Raw genomic sequence first — 21,798 nt, 5'->3', positions numbered from 1 at the left:
AATCGGTCTCCGTTTGTTTTTTTTTTTATTGATGACTTCTGCTTTTAATTATCGACTGAGCATGCCACTCGTTGATACCAATCTAGAGTTGGTCCATTTTTTTTTTTTTGTGTCAACACTTCCTTTCTTCTTTCTCATTTTCACAGCAAGCGCTGGCAGGTTTTTGATTGCTTCCCTCACAATTCATTCAATGCCAAGAAAATAGAGATATCCAAGCACCCCTCTATGTCTGCCTACGACTTAAATTAACCGGATAATTTCGATTTAACATGCATCATTCTCTTTTGCTTCCTCTCAAAGCGTATCTTCGAGAAAAGATAAAGGGAGTGGTCTAGATCAATTTCTAATGTTTGGTGAGCGAGTGTGTCAAAGCTAATAGTCAAAGTCCAATTTTCACCCGACCTAGAGGTTGCAAATCTTTTTCTTAGAGATTTTTTAGTAGTTCTGAATACACCGGTCAAAGAGAGGGAGTCCGGTCGGATTTGGTTAGGTCAAAAATGGAAGCAATCCAAATTGATCTAATTAATCCATGTCGATCTATTTTTATGTAATACAATCTTAGCAATCTATATTCGACCCAACTTGACCTGACCCGTACTCAACCCAACTCGGGCTCCAATTTTTAGCAATTTTCCCTTAAATACAAAAAATAATAGTATATTGAAAAAGAACTAATGAAATAAAAAAACAATTAAACATGAAATAAAATCAGCATATAAGAAATTTCTAAATAGTTTCACAAATCAAGCTACTACAAAATCTCCTATTATTTCTCCTAGTGCTTGGAAGACTATTGCCTGAGTAGATATGTTAATTGGGAAAATGCACGTTGAAAGACAACCATACTTTCAAGCATTAGATATGTAGAGTTTCATCTATTAATGACATCTTGACGTTGTTGGGGAAAAATCAAGTAATCAAGAAGACGAACGAAAGCAGACTTTTTTTTTGTCATAACACACTCTTTAAGGAATTATTTTCCCCAAAACGTTGCTAACGGTTACTAGCAAATTCCTCCATGACACAAGTCTCAAGCTAGAATACCCAATAGTAATTCTGGTATTTTTCCAAGAACTCTCAAAGGGAAACAATAGAAAACAGTGGTCATATATCTTTTGAAAGAAACAAAAATGAAAGTTGTTCTATTAAGCAAAAATGTTGAGTAATTAATAGCGAAAAATATGTTTGAACGGATACAACCTTTTAAAGGTTGTAAGAGCACCTAATAATTGTTCGATAGAAATAATAAATTCGGAATTAAATAATAAACAAAATAATTGTAACTCTATTGCGAACATTTGCTCTGTTTCAATAGGACACAAATGTTATTTTATAATTATAAATCCGAATTTTAATAAATAAAAAATAATAATCGTTGATTAGTGCCAAATTTGTTCTACACTCACCAAAATCGCGCAACTATTCGCACGCCCGCACGCGGGTATAGTAGGGTCTAGTTCATTTAGCTATTGTCTTTATTTGTAAGAAAAGAAGACTTTCACAATTATATATTTGCCAACACACTCCCATTTAATTTATGTGGAACAAGGTACTTTCCAACACAAGCACCTTTGTGCCGCTCTTCAAGCATGACATTGATATATAATCAACACATTTCTCTCCTCCCCTATGTAGCTCTCCCAAATTTGAAATAGTTAAGTTTTTCAAATCGGTAGTCACTTAAAAAGTACTCCTTCTGGAGATAGATCTATAGACAACGTTGTTATACACCCTATCGTAATTACAGGCTTCCAAGCAAACTGGTGGTTCATAGATTCCTCTTTTGAAACATTTTTTCGTGGCCACAGGATTGTTATCCCACGGAGCCATGTTTAAACGTGCAATAAATAAAACGTGGTTCCCAAGAAACACACGTGCATGAGGCGGAGAAAATATTGGGTGCCACTAGGGATTCCACCGTGGAGAAAAAACAACTCCGGCGTGGCGACACGTGTCCGAGACGATCCACATGTCAGGAAGGCTCTCCCACGGCACTGAGCTGAGCTGAGCTGAAGCTGGGAGAAATTTTTTTTAAAAGCAGCCCTCTCTCTCCACACTCCCTCTCTCTCTTTCGCGCTCCCCATCTGCTCTCCACACCCTCTCTCTCTCTCTTTCGCGCTCCCCATCTGCTCTCTGCTCTGCGCTCCGTCTCCCTCACCCAATATTTTCTCCCCTCCCACGGCACAGCACAGAGCTGAGAGATCTGGAGAGAGAAAATTTTTGAATAAAATCAAGCGCCCTCTCTCTCCAGTCTCTCTCTCTCTTTCGCGCTCCCAATCTCTATCCCTGCGCTCTGTCTCCCTCACGCCGCGCCCACGCCGACGCCGCCTCCGACGAGCGACGCCCTAGCCTCCGCCTCCGCCTTAGCCTCCGATGCCGACGCCTCCGACGAGCAAGGTCTGCTGCTGCCCACGAGCGACGTCCGTCGCCTCCCACGAGCCGTTGCCTCCCACGAGCGAGGTCCGCTGCCTCCGATGAGCGAGGTCTGTCTCCTCGCGCCGACGCCCTAGCCGCCTCCGGCGAGTGACGCCCTAGCCTCCGCCTCCGCCCTAGCCTCTGACACCTCCGACGAGCGAGGTTCGCCGTTGCCCATGAGCGACGTCCGTCGCCTCCCACAAGCGAGGTCCGCTACCTCCGGCGAGCGAGGTCTGTCTCCTCGCGCCAACGCCCTGGCCGCCTCCGGCGAGTGACGCCCTAACCTCCGCCTCCGCCCTAGCCTCTGACACCTCCGACGAGCGAGGTTCGCCGTTGCCCACGAGCGACGTCCGTCACCTCCCACGAGCGAGGTCCGCTACCTCCGACGAGCGAGGTCTGTCTCCTCGCGCCGACGCCGACGCTGCCTCCGACGAGCGACGCCCTAGCCTCCGCCTCCGCCCTAGCCCCCAACGCCCATGCCGAAGACGCCTCCGACGAAGCCCGACGCCGACGCCGACGACGCCTACGACGAGCGAGGTCCGCTGCCTCCGACGAGCGAGGTCCGTCTCCTCGCGTCAACGCCGACCCCTAGCCTTCGACGAGCGACGCCCTAGACGCCGACGCCGATGCCGACGACACCTCCGACGAAGCCCGACGCCGACGCCCTAGCCTCAGACGCCAACCCACAAGAGTTCAATTTCCAAACTCATTGAGGTTTCATGAGTTCACGCCTTCTGAATGTTCGCTGAATAGTGGGCAGGCCGTGCATTTTCTTTCTAAGCGCATCGTGCCTCTAAACCAAGCCCGCGGGTTTTTCCATTGGAGGAGGTAACGACCCTTCATCATCTTTCGTGCTTTTCTCTCGTTACAACTTCGTTTTTTGCCGCTTCAGAGCATATTCTTCGTGTAATTACTTTTGCTGTTTCAATGTTGTTGAATTCCTAGTCCTGCCATCGTTTGCTTTTGCTTCGAATATGTGCTTCGTGTGATTGCTTGTGCTGTTTGAATATTCTTGACTTCCTAATCCTGCCACTGTTTGTTTTTGCTTCGAAGAGATATGCGGGTTGAGCTACATGCAGGTGGCGCGTCCTTCGTACTTCGATGGTTCCATCAAATTCTTGCTGTTTTTTTCTCTTTTGGGGGTTGTTGGGGGTTGTCCGGAAAGAGTTTGGTGATTAAGACTCGAGTACTCTTATTTAGCCAAGCTTTAGCATTGAAGAAATATCGAAAACACTTTTGAATCTCTATGGCTGGATTGTGTTCTGTTTATAATGCGCAAGGACTGAAAGAACTCATGGGGGCAGAGGGGTCGACATTTTCAAATTCAGCTTACGTGCAAACCAAAGATGTGAACAGTATCCAGATAGTTGGTAGTCGATTTAACAGGAACATATTATAACCAATGTACTAACAATTTGCATTGACAAAATTCGTTTAATTTAGTAACTAACAAGAGTTGGTTTTACTGGTTGCCGAATAAATTGCAGGGCATCCCTTTAAGTGTGGGCTTAAACTCTTAGTGGCACATCAATCTGCCTGGAAAATACTCTGCCTCAATCTGCAAGAACAGAATTCTCTAAAAGCAGAGGTTCTGGTATGGAATTTGAGTCGGATTGGACAAAGCACCGAAAGACCTCAGCATATGCTGCATTTGCAATCTGTTCCGCCACATCTTTCATGCCTTGGTCCTATAAAATTCCTATAGCTGAAGGTTACTGTGAATTTCTCTAATTAGAAGCCTTCCTATCGAGTTAGCTCGTCCTTGGGGAGGTCAATCCAGAGACGGACTGGCTTGCTGCGCCGGAATATAACATCATTCAGAAGACCATCCCAAAGGATATTGATGCTTCGTTTCTTGGTTTCTTACACTTTTGGCAGATTCACGAGTCTGGATTCATGTTACTTCAAATATTCTGTTAAATTAGATACGTCAGGAGTGGTCCAAAATGAAGCATCAATACCTGTCCGGGAATTCTTCTGTGAACGATCAATTTTGTCATTTTATCACCTTTAGTGTTTTTATGCTTCTGTCTTTAAAAAAGCATAGGATTTAATAGTTTGGATGACTTTTCCTTTGAGCAGGTTGCACAATTGGAGGACGTAATAGCAGAAAGAGGAGCTTGTGGAGTTGGGTTTATTGCCCCGACCTCCGCCGTTGCCTCCGCCCGCCCAAGAGCAGCTGGGTCCCAAGCTCGTTCGCAATCTCCACCACCAGTCAAACTCACTCTCTCCCTCGCTGAAGTTCCTTCTTGAACGCATGATGAAGCAGCTCGCGCGGAGCGAATGATTTGCAGGTCGTTTCGCCTCTGGAATTCGTGCTCCGAGCTTCGGATGGTGAATTGATGTATCCGTTTCTTCCATGGTGGTGGTGCTGATCTAGGTCCTCTTCCGCTGCTGCATCGGACCTCGGGAATGGAGGTCGTGGTTCACTAGGGAATCGGAGGAGGTAAGCTTGCTTGGCTTTCGATATCTTTCTGATTACGCAGCCGCGCAGTTGCTTTCGGTTCGATGGTGTTTCGAGCTCTTTTGAGGTTTTACGGTGTGTCTGTCTTCGATTTTGGATTATAGGTCCTAGCTTTTAATTGTCTTGGAAAAGACCAAGGCCTTAGCGATCTGATAGAGCAGATTAGTTTCGTTTTGATGCCGCAGTCTTGCGAACGTGGAGTTAGGAGGATTGGGATCGTGGTTAGGTTTTTTGTTTCGAGCTGCTCTGTTCTTTCTTAGCTACAAAGGCTCGTTCTTGTTTGGTTCCGTACCTTAGTCAGATGGGCTTGTGCGCCTTATGTGCATAGGCGGCTTGGATGCTATGAGGTGATTTTGTTTTGTCGTTGGTAAGAGAAGATTTCCATGGTCAATGACGTATTTCATCATTCTAGGATTGTTTGGTCGGAGGATATTTGTATATTTCCAGAAGGCAAAGGCTGCACTGGATCAATTAGAGAATAAGGAATTTCCAGAGCCCGAGAAGAATGAGGGCGAGGAGGAGGGTGAACAGGATGAAGAGGAAGAGGAAGTAATTACGGAAGAGATATGTTCTTTGATGTCATATACCAGAATCCAGATTCTCTTTAAATCTCAGTTTCATTCATTACATTTAAATGGCTTTGGCTTGTTCATTTTGTTTCCTAGAAATGGTGAAACATATTGTTTTAATGGAGTCAGATTTTAGTTTCAGACTATCATATGCTTTTGTTGCATCCTTGGTTCTATGGCAGTGAAAGTAGGTGAAATGACAGTGAATTAGTGATGTGTAGTGCACGACTGAGATCAGTAAGAGGATTTTCTACATTCATTATGCTGTGCAACTGAATGCTTCTTTTTTCATAACTCGTGAAAACGTTTGTCACCCATTATGTTCATCAGATTGAAGATGGAGGTTCAGTTGATTAAGCAACTGCTTTTGCCTTTCTTTGCAGTTCATCTTAAAACTCTTCCAAACTTTCGGAAGTTCATCTGTGTGACTGAAATTCCGTAGTGAAAAATTTGTCAGATATCTGCCTCTTGTTATTTCTCTCAAGTCCTTGAATATCACGATAAAAAAAAAGTCCTTGAATATAAAATGTTGCATAAGCATCAGTTCACGAAGTTCATTGCTGAATCATTTTTAGTATGACTCGTGGAAAAAGTGGCACTACAGTAATGAATGACTGCTTTCTGCTGTATACAGGATCTGCTGGCTGTATTGATGAAGCTAAGAGATGAGTATAACTACTGCCTCTTCTGTGGATGTTGGGTGAGTTAGCATCTTGCAGTGGTTTCATTTGGTTACTGTTCGATTAGATGAGTACATCATATTACATTGTAAGCCGGCAATATTGTAAGCTAAAATGCTACTTTTAGTAGTCGGGTACTGAATATTAGCATCTTCACTTTTTTATCACGAGCAGGAGGTCTCTAAGTCAATGAAGTCGCCACTATGCAGCTGATCTATTGCAGGTAATGGCAACTAGAAGTCCCAATGTAGACTCCGCAAAGCTTTAACATTTTTAGGCTGATTCCATAAGTCAAAGCCGAAGGTTAAGATATGATAGGTTGATCAACTTTGTTATCTTTGTCAGCAATTTGTTGGGACCAGTGGTTTCCTGAGACAGCTCTAGCATTTTGCGTTAATCTTTTGATATATATGAGCTGAGATATGAGATAATTAGTTCGAGTAGAATGGGGCATTCGCATGTTACTTACAGAACCAAGTAGAATGGGGCATTCACATGTTTAGATACATTCTTTGCTGATCATGCTACTCATCATCTGGTCATTGATTTTATTAGCTTATCAAAAGATGCATGCTTGTGTCATATGATGTTTCATTCGAGCTGATTCTTCAAACTTGGAACTTTCTTATTTCAGGTAGTCTATAGCGACGTCTATATGCTTGTGGTATGAAATGGATGGTGATCGGTAAGCTTCCTTACCGCGTCAAAACCGCAATCGCAAGCTTTTGTGACGGCTGGTTGTACTTTACATCGGGGTAGCGGGATCGAGGGCCAGATAATCCGCAACCTAAGATGGTCATTGGAGACATGTGGAGGACCAAATTGAGACTCTGATGCGAGTTACGTGAAGTCGACCGGATGAAGCATTGTCTTAGCTTAGATTTTTTTTCTTCTTTTTCACTCACATTTTCTCTAGTACAGCGTTTCTCCGACTCCATGTCGTTCTATTGAGTTGATGCCGATTTTGGCACATCATTTTTATCTTAGCAATGTTAGGGAAAACAGAAGCTATAGGAAGGCTCAGAATTAAGTTTGTGAAATTATTTGAAACAAGCAGACCTTTTGGCATTAAGTCTACAGAATTTTTTTTTTGCATCTTTATAGCCATTTACTCTCTCTCTCTTTCTCTTTCTCTCTCTCTCTCTCTCTAAGCTTACTGATTACTGTAACTCTAAGCTTACTGATTACTGTAAAATCTCATGTGGAAAATTTCAAAAATTCGTTTCGAGCAAACGTTAAGTCCAAATCAAGATCCGTAAAATCCCACGGCTCCACGATACCCTAAACTATCAATTCTACAAAAATGCGCAGCTCAACGACTCAAAAATCGGACTTCGCGGCCAAATATGGCCTGAAGGCAGCTGGACATGTACTGTTCACTTTGCGCGTAAAACTTCAAAAATTCGTTTCGGGCAAACGTTAAGTCCAAATCAAGATCCGTAAAATTCCACGGCTCCACGACACCCTAAACTACCAATTCTATAAAAATTCCCAGCTCAACGACTCAAAAATCGGACTTCGCGGCCAAATATGGCCTTAAGGCTGCCGGACGTGTACTGTTCGCTGCGCGCGTAAAACTTCAAAAATTCGTTCGGGCAAACGGTAAGTCCAAATCAAGATCCATAAAATCCCATGGCTCCACGATACCCTAAACTACCAATTCTATAAAAATACGCAGCTCAACGACTCAAAAATCGGACTTCGCGGCGAAATATGGCCTGAAGGCTGCCGGACGTGTACTGTTCGCTTCGCGAGTAAAACTTCAAAAATTCGTTTCGGGCAAATGGTAAGTCCAAATCAAGATCCGTAAAATCCCATGGCTCCACGACACCCTAAACTACCAATTCTATAAAAATGCGCAGCTCAATGACTGAAAAATCAGACTTCGCAGCGAAATATGGCCTGAAGGCTGCCGGACGTGTACTGTTCGCTTCGCGCGGAAAACTTCAAAAATTCGTTTCGGGCAAACGCTAAGTTCAAATCAAGATCCGTAAAATCCCAAGGCTTCACGACACCCTAAACTACCAATTCTACAAAAATGCACAGCTCAACGACTCAAAAATCGGACTTCGCGGTGAAATATGTCCTGAAGGCTGCTGGAGGTGTAGTGTTCACTTCGCGCGGAAAACTTCAAAAATTCGTTTCGGGCAAACGGTAAGTCCAAATCAAGATCAGTAAAATCCCATGGCTCCACGACACCCTAAACTACCAATTCTATAAAAATGCGCAGCTCAATGACTAAAAAATCGGACTTCGCAGCGAAATATGGCCTCAAGGCTACCGGACGTGTATTGTTCGCTTCGAGCGGAAAACTTCAAAAATTCGTTTCGGGCAAACGGTAAATTCAAATCAAGATCCGTAAAATCCCAAGGCTTCACGACACCCTAAACTACCAATTCTACAAAAATGCACAGCTCAACGACTCAAAAATCGGACTTCGCGGTGAAATATGTCCTGAAGGCTGCTGGAGGTGTAGTGTTCACTTCGCGCGGAAAACTTCAAAAATTCGTTTCGGGCAAACGGTAAGTCCAAATCAAGATCAGTAAAATCCCATGGCTCCACGACACCCTAAACTACCAATTCTATAAAAATGCGTAGCTCAATGACTAAAAAATCGGACTTCGCAGCGAAATATGGCTTGAAGGCTGCCGGACGTGTACTGTTCGCTTTGCGCGGAAAACTTCAAAAATTCGTTTCGGGCAAACGGTAAGTTCAAATCAAGATCCGTAAAATCCCAAGGCTTCACGACACCCTAAACTACCAATTCTACAAAAATGCACAGCTCAACGACTCAAAAATCGGACTTCGCGGTGAAATATGTCCTGAAGGCTGCTGGAGGTGTAGTGTTCACTTCGCGCGGAAAACTTCAAAAATTCGTTTCGGGCAAACGGTAAGTCCAAATCAAGATCAGTAAAATCCCATGGCTCCACGACACCCTAAACTACCAATTCTATAAAAATGCGCAGCTCAATGACTAAAAAATCGGACTTCGCAGCTAAATATGGCCTCAAGGCTACCGGACGTGTATTGTTCGCTTCGAGCGGAAAACTTCAAAAATTCGTTTCGGGCAAACGGTAAGTTCAAATCAAGATCCGTAAAATCCCAAGGCTTCACGACACCCTAAACTACCAATTCTACAAAAATGCACAGCTCAACGACTCAAAAATCGGACTTCGCGGTGAAATATGTCCTGAAGGCTGCTGGAGGTGTAGTGTTCACTTCGCGCGGAAAACTTCAAAAATTCGTTTCGGGCAAACGGTAAGTCCAAATCAAGATCAGTAAAATCCCATGGCTCCACGACACCCTAAACTACCAATTCTATAAAAATGCGTAGCTCAATGACTAAAAAATCGGACTTCGCAGCGAAATATGGCCTGAAGGCTGCCGGACGTGTACTGTTCGCTTTGCGCGGAAAACTTCAAAAATTCGTTTCGGGCAAACGGTAAGTTCAAATCAAGATCCGTAAAATCCCAAGGCTTCACGACACCCTAAACTACCAATTCTACAAAAATGCACAGCTCAACGACTCAAACATCGGACTTCGCGGTGAAATATGTCCTGAAGGCTGCCGGAGGTGTAGTGTTCACTTCGCGCGGAAAACTTCAAAAATTTGTTTCGGGCAAACGGTAAGTCCAAATCAAGATCCGTAAAATCCCACGGCTCTATGACACCCTAAACTACCAAGTCTATAAAAATGCGCAGCTCAATGACTAAAAAATCGGACTTCGCAGCGAAATATGGCCTGAAGGCTGCCGGACGTGTACTGTTCGCTTCGCGCGAAAAACTTCAAAAATTCGTTTCGGGCAAAGAGTAAGTTCGAATCAAGATCCGTAAAATCCCAAGGCTTCACGACACCCTAAACTACCAATTCTACAAAAAATACACAGCTCAGCGACTCAAAAATCGAACTTCGCGGTGAAATATGTCCTGAAGGCTGCCGGAGGTGTAGTGTTCACTTCGCGCGGAAAACTTCAAAAATTCGTTTCGGGCAAACGGTAAGTCCAAATCAAGATCCGTAAAATCCCACGGTTCCACGACACCCTAAACTACCAATTCTATAAAAATGCACAGCTCAATGACTCAGAAATAGGATTTCGCAGCAAAATATGGCCTGAAGGCTGCCGGACGTGCACTATTCGCTTCGCGCGGAAAATTTCAAAAATTTGTTTCGGGCAAACGGTAAGTCCAAATCAAGATCGGTAAAATCTCACGGCTCCACGACACCCTAAACTACCAATTCTATAAAAATGCACAGCTCAACGACTCAAAAATCGGATTTCGCAGCGAAATATGGCCTGAAGGCTGCCGGACGTGCACTGTTCACTTCGCGCGGAAAATTTCAAAAATTTGTTTCGGGCAAACGGTAAGTCCAAATCAAGATCGGTAAAATCTCACGGCTCCACGACACCCTAAACTACCAATTCTATAAAAATGCGTAGCTCAATGACTAAAAAATCGGACTTCGCAGCGAAATATGGCTGAAGGCTGCCGGACGTGTACTGTTCGCTTTGCGCGGAAAACTTCAAAAATTCGTTTCGGGCAAACGGTAAGTTCAAATCAAGATCCGTAAAATCCCAAGGCTTCACGACACCCTAAACTACCAATTCTACAAAAATGCACAGCTCAACGACTCAAACATCGGACTTCGCGGTGAAATATGTCCTGAAGGCTGCCGGAGGTGTAGTGTTCACTTCGCGCGGAAAACTTCAAAAATTTGTTTCGAGCAAACGGTAAGTCCAAATCAAGATCCGTAAAATCCCACGGCTCTATGACACCCTAAACTACCAAGTCTATAAAAATGCGCAGCTCAATGACTAAAAAATCGGACTTCGCAGCGAAATATGGCCTGAAGGCTGCCGGACGTGTCTTGTTCGCCGCCGAAAAACTTCAAAAATTCGTTTCGGGCAAAGAGTAAGTTCGAATCAAGATCCGTAAAATCCCAAGGCTTCACGACACCCTAAACTACCAATTCTACAAAAAATACACAGCTCAGCGACTCAAAAATCGAACTTCGCGGTGAAATATGTCTGAAGGCTGCCGGAGGTGTAGTGTTCACTTCGCGCGGAAAACTTCAAAAATTCGTTTCGGGCAAACGGTAAGTCCAAATCAAGATCCGTAAAATCCCACGGTTCCACGACACCCTAAACTACCAATTCTATAAAAATGCACAGCTCAATGACTCAGAAATAGGATTTCGCAGCAAAATATGGCCTGAAGGCTGCCGGACGTGCACTATTCGCCCGCGGAAAATTTCAAAAATTTGTTTCGGGCAAACGGTAAGTCCAAATCAAGATCGGTAAAATCTCACGGCTCCACGACACCCTAAACTACCAATTCTATAAAAATGCACAGCTCAACGACTCAAAAATCGGATTTCGCAGCGAAATATGGCCTGAAGGCTGCCGGACGTGCACTTTCACTTCGCGGAAAATTTCAAAAATTTGTTTCGGGCAAACGGTAAGTCCAAATCAAGATCGGTAAAATCTCACGGCTCCACGACACCCTAAACTACCAATTCTATAAAAATGCGTAGCTCAATGACTAAAAATCGGACTTCGCAGCGAAATATGGCCTGAAGGCTGCCGGACGTGTACTGTTCGCTGCGCGGAAAACTTCAAAAATTCGTTTCGGGCAAACGGTAAGTTCAAATCAAGATCCGTAAAATCCCAAGGCTTCACGACACCCTAAACTACCAATTCTACAAAAATGCACAGCTCAACGACTCAAACATCGGACTTCGCGGTGAAATATGTCCTGAAGGCTGCCGGAGGTGTAGTGTTCACTTCGCGCGGAAAACTTCAAAAATTTGTTTCGGGCAAACGGTAAGTCCAAATCAAGATCCGTAAAATCCCACGGCTCTATGACACCCTAAACTACCAAGTCTATAAAAATGCGCAGCTCAATGACTAAAAAATCGGACTTCGCAGCGAAATATGGCCTGAAGGCTGCCGGACGTGTACTGTTCGCTTCGCGCGAAAAACTTCAAAAATTCGTTTCGGGCAAAGAGTAAGTTCGAATCAAGATCCGTAAAATCCCAAGGCTTCACGACACCCTAAACTACCAATTCTACAAAAAATACACAGCTCAGCGACTCAAAAATCGAACTTCGCGGTGAAATATGTCCTGAAGGCTGCCGGAGGTGTATTGTTCACTTCGCGCGGAAAACTTCAAAAATTCGTTTCGGGCAAACGGTAAGTCCAAATCAAGATCCGTAAAATCCCACGGTTCCACGACACCCTAAACTACCAATTCTATAAAAATGCACAGCTCAATGACTCAGAAATAGGATTTCGCAGCAAAATATGGCCTGAAGGCTGCCGGACGTGCACTATTCGCCGCGCGGAAAATTTCAAAAATTTGTTTCGGGCAAACGGTAAGTCCAAATCAAGATCGGTAAAATCTCACGGCTCCACGACACCCTAAACTACCAATTCTATAAAAATGCGCAGCTCAACGACTCAAAAATCGGATTTCGCAGCGAAATATGGCCTGAAGGCTGCCGGACGTGCACTTGTTCACTTCGCGCGGAAAATTTCAAAAATTTGTTTCGGGGAAACGGTAAGTCCAAATCAAGATCTGTAAAATCCCACGGCTCCACAACACCCTAAACTACCAATTCTACAAAAATGCGCAGCTCAACGACTCACAAATCGGATTTCGCAGAGAAATATGGCCTGAAGGCTGCCGGACGTGCACTTTTCACTTCGCGGAAAACTTTAAAAATTCGTTTTCGGGTAAACGGTAAGTCCAAATCAAGATCCGTAAAATCCCACAGCTCCACGACACCCTAAACTACTAATTTTATAAAAATGCGCAGCTCAACAACTCAAAAATCGGACTTCGTAGCGAAAAATTTCCCAAAATTCTTAATTTAAACCCTAAATCTGAAAATAGAGAGAGAGAGAGAGAGGACACCGTCATTCAAACTTGCAAAACACATGACATCGGCTTATGATTTCTCAACACCAAGAATATCTCCAAGTTTTGAGCCAGCAAGCTCCCAAAAGCGGTGGCGCGATTTATTCATACTCTGTTTTTCATGAATCTCCTTGAGCGGAAGCGAGAACCTTTTCTTGAGATTATAGCCATATCGACGTCGGATCTTTGAGCGGCATTATAGGCTCCGCTTGTTCATAAAAACTACTCTTCCATCCAAGAAAGGAGGTTTTCTATCTGAGATATAATACAAGAATATCTTAGCCTAAGCCAGAGCAACCAATTATGGATCTTGTGATTGAATTGCATTTGACAGTGAGTGCTGCAATAATGAGATCTTAATGTTACTCATCTTAACTCTTTGCAACATCATCCAATCATTTGGTCTCATGGCCACCACTTTTCAATTCGACAGAGTTAAATAACATTGTAAGCAGATGACTGCACTTGAACTCTAGCAGATGGAAACAACGGATATTTGCAATCAACTTCAGAAAGTTGAGTATTTCAAAATTTACAAACAAATCAGAAAAAAAAATAGTTTAGCTCTATTCCGCTGATAAAGGAAGCAACTTTCATTCATCCCCTCCTCCCTCGACATAAGCAAGCTGAACAAAAGTTCAACATCAGCGCAAAAGTCTTACTCGCTCTGCCCCCATGAATTTGAAAATGTCATGAATGAAAATATGCGAAAGGAAAAAAGACATCACGATCTGGAATGAAACTTTCAATCTGTTACCTGACCAGTAAGCAGATGGGTATCTGCAGCAAGCCTTGATGCAACTGGCCTTGGTGTACATACATGTCAAGTCCAAATACCAAAATTTCTGAAGACTTTAAGATTTACAAACTTGTACTTTTAGTTGCTTTCTCACACCTTGGAACTCCAGCTACAGAATAGTGTCCTGCAATTACATATAAATTAACAAAAGTAGATCCACAGCTGCATATTGTCCAATGATAATGGAGATGGACATTACATGTCCAAAGAGAAGTCTCTCTTCAATCAGCCATGGAAATGTTTCAAACATTCAGAGTTAACAGCAAGGACAAATCATCCAAATGTCTACAACGAAGTGATGTTCGTTCACAAAAAGGAAAATATCACAATAACAACTCCCGTAACATTAATAATTTAGATGACCCCTATTACCAACCCGAAGGTAACTGCTTCAAATTTCAAGGTCAAGCTCTTTTACCTCTTCTTGACGAGAAGTGGCGGGAATCGAAGTCGAGCTCATCCACAACAAGCTATAAATTCAAGCCTGTACATAAAAGAGAGGGAGAGTTCCTCCTCCTCCTCCTCCTCCTAGAGAGAGACAAAATTATGAGTTACTTTAGCCAATTGATTTATGTTCCTTCAGAGTCGTTCGACTCATTCACCCTAGGATGCTGAAAAGAGTTTGATGACCCCTGCACAAAGGAATAACCAATTTATTTACATTTTACTAAACAAATGCCAAGATAAATGTCTCAAATAAGTGTTGAATAAAAAAAAGCAAGTTGTACCTGACTCAAAATGGTTCCATGAGATCTATTATGATACTCCAACATCTATGCAGAAGAAACCATTAACAATAAATATTACAATGGTAATAATAAGGTGAAATAACACTAGGATCTAAAATGATTTCATAATAAGCACCTGACTAGTGAATGGGGAAATTCCATTCATAATCCCTGGCGGCATGGTGTATTGTGATTGCATCTACATATAATAAATTTGTCACTACTAATTTGTTTTGCAAGATTATTCTCATTCATGTATCCGATAAGTTCAGCTATTAAATACCTGACTGGGGAATGGGCAAAATCCACTCATAATCTCCGGCGGCATGATGTATGGTGGCTGCTACATCCACAAAAAAAATTTGACCAAATTAGTAAAATGTAAATACAACTGAAAGACTACGAGCAATATACCTGATTATGAAAATTTAGATTTACTCTAGGACCACCAATATTGCTAGGATAAAAGGCACTTTGAAACTGATTTGAATTATGCAAATAATCTGGGAAATGAGCTCCATCTTGTGTTGCTTGAACAACCAACTCTACATTACAAAGTAATAAATATGTTATTGGCATCATGTGACATAAGCAATAAATTTAACTAATCATATTAAGTAGAATAATATGCCACTCACCTCGACTTTCTATTCGTGTTGGAGGTGCTCGTTCCTTAGATTTTTTCTTCTTTTTCTCACTTGAGCTTTTAAGCCTCTCATAACTTATTCCCTTTGCTTTCCTTCGATGCAGGTCCAATGCCGAAATCTTGCACACAGAAGCCTCATTATCATCATCATTACCAGCATCATCAGTCACAACCATACTCGATTTATGTGATAAAAGTTTAGCCTTCGTTTTTTCCATGTCCTCCTTCACTATTCTCATAGTATCAGCATCTTCGGCTCCCAAACTCATCATTTCAAAGGATTGATGCATTAACGTGGAAAATCGATTAAATTTAGATGAACCCGGCCATTTCATAAGATTCATCATTCACAATCACTTGTTTGGCACCCTTAGTCCATCTTTTCAAAATATAGGGAGATGGAACACCCATAACCAATTATTTCTCACTCAACACTTTCAACGCATGGCAACACAACCACCCTTTTAATTCAAATAATTTGCAATCACAAGAAACTGAAGAGTCTGCAGGGTCAAATTTGACAACATTTCCACTCCCATTTAACTTCCCATTTAACTTGACAGTAAAAATATAAACCGATCCATCAAATGCTTCACTTGAAATACGTTGAGAGACACTTTGCATGAATTCATCATTAAACTGTTTAAAAATGGTACGGGTATACACTTTTGAAGTGTAACATCCTGAATTTCGACCTATTTCCGGGATCCGACGAAGTGGATATTATTTCTCATTTGATTTTAGTACGTCTCGCCCGGAGCTGGCCCCTCGCGGGATACTGACCAATGGGAAAGGCTAACTAGGAAAACAGTACGTGGATCGGGGACCCGATCGCGAATCGGGCGCCGATTCCGAGAAACAACAGGGAAGTATTTTGGGCCAGTGTGGACCGATTCTAGGAAGGTGACGGATCTGGTTTGGCCAACGACGTACGATCGGATCACGGGTGATTCCGCTGGACCGAGAGTGCGCATGGCAAATAAATCCCGAACCTGAACCGAACGATCGTGACCCCTGGAATAATCAATAATTCCTTGCGCTATCCCGGTAATCGAGATCGTCACAACTCGAGTGACCCTAGGTCGATACGCGTAACCCCTAAATAGCCACCCGTCAGTAAGAGACTCTAAAATTCTGAATTGAGCAATTTTGATCGCCAAATTGGACCCGAACTTCGATGTCGAAATTCTATGGGTGTTTACGACTATTTTGCAAGGCCAACGTCGTTTTGGTGTGGCCACATACATTTGGGGCTAGTCCAGCTGAAAATTGGAATTTCGGCCGAAATTAGAAAAATTACGATTTTACCCTTGGACTCCGACGTCGATTTTCGAGGCCATATGAGATTATTTTTTGAGACCGATGCCGTTTTAGGGTGGCCACGCATATCTAGAGTAGTTACGGTCGAAAATTGAAATTTCGGCCCAGAAGTGAAAAAATTACTATTTTGCCCCTCCAAACTTTGCAATCGATTTTCGAGGGCTTAAAAGGTTATTTTTGCGAATCCGACATCATATTATGTTGGCCACACACATTTGGGGTCAATACGGTCGAAAAATGAAATTTCGACCCGGGACCGGAAAATTACCGTTTTGCCCTTATGGCCCATTTTTGGGTTCCGAATTTTGGCAATTTTTGGGAATTTATTGTGGATAATTATGAGTCAAAAATTCAGAATTTTTGAATGACCAAAAGGGCCCTCAATTATTGGATGAGAGTGATTAATGGCCATTGGATCAAATGGCAAAATGGTCCAACGCACCGGATTGCGACACGTGGCGCCACTTTTTGACCCATAAGACCCCTTTGACTCTCTCTCTCTCCTCCCATTTCTTCCCCCATCAGCCGATCATCTCCCCTCCCACGCCACTTCTTCTCTTTCATTTTCCTCTTGGTTTGGCCGTGAGAGGCCCCCGCCAGAGGAGCCGCTCGTCGGAGTGCCGTTGCGCGCGAGAGGAGCGCCGTTCGCCGCCACCACCCTCACTGACCAGAACCTCTACCGTGAGCCGCCGGAACGCCGCCGCCGATTTCGCCGTTTACCGGCAATCGGTCGCCCGTTCCCGTCGATTAGAATTTTGGGGAGTGTAAATAGGTGAGTGGAAATCCTAACCCTTAATTAGGATTATGTGCACTTTGGACAAGTTTTAGGGGTAATTGGTGGGGGCTGATTTGGGCTGATGTTGTGGTGATTTTAAGGGCATAAGGTGATGGTTTAAGGATGGTTTTAAGGCTGTGGAGACTTGATTTAGAGGTTGTATGAGTTGGATTTGCTTAATGGTGCAAGTTACTGATTCTCGGATTACTAATTTTACTGTACCTCTGCGCTTTGTTATTTTTATTGTGATCATTGTGGGCCGAATGTGAAGAAGTGTTTTTCATGAAAGTTGTTCCCAACATCTTTAAGTATAACATAATTTAATTTTGGAATTTTTGGAAATCATTTGAGGCCATTCGGAAGTCCATCTTTGGACCGAAACAAAACTGCCCGATTTATTGTTCACCCGACCTTCTGGTCTGTTCGAATTTTTTATAAATTTTTCCAGGCCTATTTTCAAAATACTTCCTTCTCAAAAATTGTTGGGGACATTTGTGGTTATAACATATAAAAATTTCAAGGCTTTCCCAAATGATTTGGGTACTGAATGAGTTGTATTTTTCTGGCCTGACGGGCTGTCCGAGCGAATCGGATTTTGTCCGACTTGGAGTGTCAAAACGAGGTGTTTACGGTTAGAACTGGGTTTCTAGTTCTCCATGGAAAATGTTCATCGAGATGTTTTGTACAATATATCCAAATTTCATAATTTTTAGAATTGATTTACCATTTATTTCAAATGGATTTCTGTCACTGTGCAACTGCCCAGTTTGGACCCGATTTTGCATATTTCCAGTTTTTCTCTCTCTCGGACTGATTTGTGGTTGATTTGGGTACAAATTGTGCTTGATTGTGTTAAATTTTGTGGTGCCTCGTTTGAGCGACTCGGTGGTTGAATGGTACTTTGTCGTGCTCAATTGTTTAATGCCATGCCGCCTGATTTCGTGTTCGAGCAATGCGGTGTGTGTTTGGCCAATCATTGGTGTGAATGTTTATTGCCCAAGTGCGTAAATTATGTTTTGGGCCACATGGTACTAGTTGGCCAAGTGCGCATGTTATGCGAATAAGTATGGGCAATTGATTGGCTATTTGAGCACGTTGATTTGGCATGTTTGTTGAAATGCCGTGCTGAAATTGAATGCTCATGTTGCATTATACGACATTACATGGCCACGCATTGTGTATGCCTAGTGTGAGGCATGTGACGAAATTGTGCGAGAATGCGTGTCTGCCATGAGCATGTGATCACCTAATTATACCCTGATGCGTTTTACGCGGGGTTCAGATAAAAATTGGCAGTGTGCCATGTTATCACTTATTGGCCTTCGGGTCGTGCCGTCCTCATGCACTTTGTAGCAGGACGATGCCCGGTATGTCCGAAAGACGACCAACCTCATGCACTTTGTAGCAGGCTCTGGTTCGTAAGGAGATCGGTATTGCGCCTCATGCACTTTGTAGCAGGCTAGAGACACTGGGCCTGGGGCGTTTTTACGCTGGCCGTGGAGTGTTGTGAGCCTTCGGGCCGTGACCTTCGGGTCGATTTCTAATTAAAAATGAGCTGTATGCCAGTGTGCAGTGTGAGCCAGAACGAAACATGACATGATGATGACATTTGCATGCATAAGAATGCATGGGCCAGTGTGCGAGTGTGCAAGACTCGGTGAATGGCATGCGAGATGAACACTTCGAGTATGAGCATGCGTATGGCGTACGTGTGAAAATGTGTGCCACGTATGTGCCGTGATTTTTATGTCGAACTGTTTAACCTGCAGGGTCAGCAAGGTAAGCGAACCGGACTCAAGAGCCTAGGTCATTTGATTGACATTATTGTCCGTTGTTGTGTTGATTTGCTTGTCGGGAGGTGCATGTTAACCTAATTTCGATTTAGGAGGCCTACTCACTGAGATTCGTCTCATAGTTGTTTAAACCCCGTTTTTCAGACTCCTGATAGAGGTTGCCTGGTGTACCCGATCCATATGAGAATCCGGAGCCCATAAAGCAGGAACCCGAACAGGTTGGCGAGGTCGAGCAGATGGATTCAGAGGATGAAATAATCGAGGCTGAGTCCGAGTTATCAGGATCTGATCCCGATTAAGTTTCCTAGGATCAGCCTTAGCCTCCCTTAGGTCGGGCCAGTAACCCCTTTTGATTATAGCCCCACCTTAGACTGCCCCCTTAGCCACTTAGGGATTTTGTTAGTAGTAGCCGTCGACCCGCTTTTGTTTGGCGACTTGTATTGGTGTATAGTGGACATTGTATATGTTTTGAAGTTCAATGCAAGTCTTGATTATTAGGCTTTGAATTGTTCGACGTTCCTGCTACCCTTGGTCATGTATTGCTTTGTACGGGTGTTTTAATTATCGCTTCCGCATGTGCCTTATGCTCTGTGTTGGGAGTTGGGTCGGCGACGCGGCCTGGGACGTCGCAGCAAATTCGACCTTTGCGAGGGATGTTGCGCATCGTGGGGTTCGGGGTGTGACATGAAGCATGCGTCAAGATGTCATTACCCAAAATTGCCAATTTGGGATTCCCTCGACTACTAAAATCATCTTGAGTTTCAATTTCTCATGTGCTTCACTTGTTCTTCATAGTGGTGGACAAACTCTACAAGAGTCAATGTCTTCGTCGACATTCGTTGGAAGACATTATTGGTGCTCTCCCTCCATTGACTGGATCTTATACATGTAAAAATGTCACGACCAAAAGCTAAACTCCATTTGTGTCTAATGTCGTATAATCTCCGAAGCCAAGTGTTATTCGCAGTATCCCACTCCTTTTCCATTTCCCTCCAAGTAAATTCAAATTCTTCCTCCGATGTACATCTATACATAAGCGCTAAGAAATATGTATCCTTAAAACCCGGCTTATGGTAAAGATGTGGGATGTTTTGGTTGGCATTTTTCCCGATGTGCCAAGTACATAAACGGTGTTGTGTATTCAGAAATACCGTTCTAATGGCTTTTGCCATGGCTTGGTCTTGATCAGTGAATATGGTTTTCGGTGCCTTATTTCCCATAGACTTCAAAAAAGCCTCAAATAACCATATAAATGATTCTGCAGTCTCGTCCAACAAAAATGCACAACCGAACAAAAACATTCTTCCAATGGTGATTAATCCCAATAAATGGTGCACATATCATGTTATATTTGTTGGTACGATACATGGTATCAAACACTAGAACATCACCAAGCAATCATAATCAAATTTCAACATGCTATCTCTCCAAAATAAATTTGTCAATCTACCATCTTGATCTACCTATACATCATATGAAAACATTGGATTTTGCATTTGCATGAGATGAAAATGATTTAGAACACTTTGACCATCTCCCCCACTTATACCATCGGATCTTTTCGTTTGCAAATAATTTTGACAATCACGCAGGTTAAAACCCAAGTTTTTGCTTCCTCCAGCTTCATTTGCTAAAAACTTATACGCTGTAGTCCCTCCAATGCCGGCTTTCCTCATGTCAACTAAGACACTCTTAGAAGTATCAGACATGATTCTTCCACATCTAATCAAATGCTTTTGATCATCCGGAATAAATGCATGATTATGCTCAGAAATATGCTTCATGACTTCATAGACACCATTGTTAACCTTAAATTTGATACGAGCAGGACAGCCATATCTAACTTCATACCTCTCAAATTTCTTTTCTTGATCAGATGAGCTGACAGAATGCCCCTCACAATGGCACACAAAAGTTCGTCGGGTTAATTCTCCTTTACCATTTTTGAACATATTACCCTTTCTCACCCCAAATCCTTTGCCGATTGCATAGGCCACATACTTATCGTATGCTTCAAGTTCATTTGGAAAAACCATTCCTACCGCAAACTCATAATCTTTTTCCATATCACGCATTACGTGTGCAAGATGGGAAGTTTCATGCTGCAACTAAAAGAACAAAAAGTTATCAACGCGGTGGTTTAAGAAAAATATATTTCACATAGTATGAGCAAATAATTACCTCTGATTCAGCCATCCGATAAATTTGCACCCAAATTGATACCAAATTGGGATTAAAATGACACTAAAACAGCCCCAACCAGCAAGCTTGAAAGATAATTCCAGCAGGTTTAAGTTCAGTAATGACCCTACTTGACGAGAAATAGATGTATATCAATTGTTACGGATGTCCATACTCATGTGTATGCTCAGAAAACTAGAATGTGGAGTTCATTATCAGAAAAGACATCCAAAACTATAATGTAGAAACTACGCACGCACGATACATATATGCAACACAGCTGGGCTTTTTTTTTTTTTTCAAATGGAGGTTGTCATCCATGGAAAATTTATGTACATGAGCAAGCCACTGCCGTATATGTAAAGTTAGAGATGACAGTATCCGAAAAAATTGCCATCATGATAAAATGAGCATGAAGGGTGACATCGATTTAATGCAAGGGGCTGAAATGTGATGCACTACCATTCATTCTAAGGAGCTCAAACACTGAACAGCGAGTGACAATTCATG

At 42.8% G+C, this 21,798-nt stretch overlaps 1 protein-coding gene, 1 long non-coding RNA gene and 1 pseudogene across 6 annotated transcripts; 1 reads left to right on the top strand and 2 right to left on the bottom strand.

The window, feature by feature from the left end:
* Window positions 1-2,400: 2,400 nt before the first annotated feature.
* On the top strand, window positions 2,401-14,092 carry LOC130140969 (uncharacterized). Of its 5 annotated transcripts, XR_008818930.1 has the most exons (7): window positions 2,401-2,460; window positions 2,953-3,243; window positions 3,903-4,861; window positions 6,083-6,148; window positions 6,303-6,351; window positions 6,763-7,050; window positions 13,961-14,092. It is a non-coding gene; the product is annotated as an uncharacterized LOC130140969 (long non-coding RNA). The 5 variants fall into 5 exon arrangements; XR_008818926.1 differs by lacking the exon at window positions 2,401-2,460 and having other exon boundaries at window positions 2,597-3,243; XR_008818929.1 differs by lacking the exons at window positions 2,401-2,460; window positions 6,303-6,351 and having other exon boundaries at window positions 2,596-3,243.
* A 311-nt stretch (window positions 14,093-14,403) lies between these two features.
* LOC130140962 (protein FAR1-RELATED SEQUENCE 5-like) lies at window positions 14,404-20,466 on the bottom strand (annotated as a pseudogene).
* A 104-nt stretch (window positions 20,467-20,570) lies between these two features.
* LOC115667182 (protein FAR1-RELATED SEQUENCE 5-like) lies at window positions 20,571-21,360 on the bottom strand. The gene is made up of 2 exons (XM_056302467.1): window positions 21,289-21,360; window positions 20,571-21,215 (listed from the first exon to the last, which is right to left on the bottom strand). The coding sequence occupies exons 1-2, from the start codon at window positions 21,301-21,303 to the stop codon at window positions 20,571-20,573; spliced, it is 660 nt and encodes a 219-aa protein (XP_056158442.1). The 5' UTR covers window positions 21,304-21,360.
* Window positions 21,361-21,798: the final 438 nt, after the last annotated feature.

This window comes from Syzygium oleosum, unplaced genomic scaffold (assembly GCF_021117445.2).
Source record: "Syzygium oleosum isolate NSW1041296 unplaced genomic scaffold, Sole_v2.1 Sole_v2.23, whole genome shotgun sequence".
NCBI lineage: Eukaryota > Viridiplantae > Streptophyta > Magnoliopsida > Myrtales > Myrtaceae > Syzygium > Syzygium oleosum.
The sequence above is the reverse complement of the archived record's forward strand: the minus strand, read 5'-3'. Positions and strand labels throughout refer to the sequence as shown.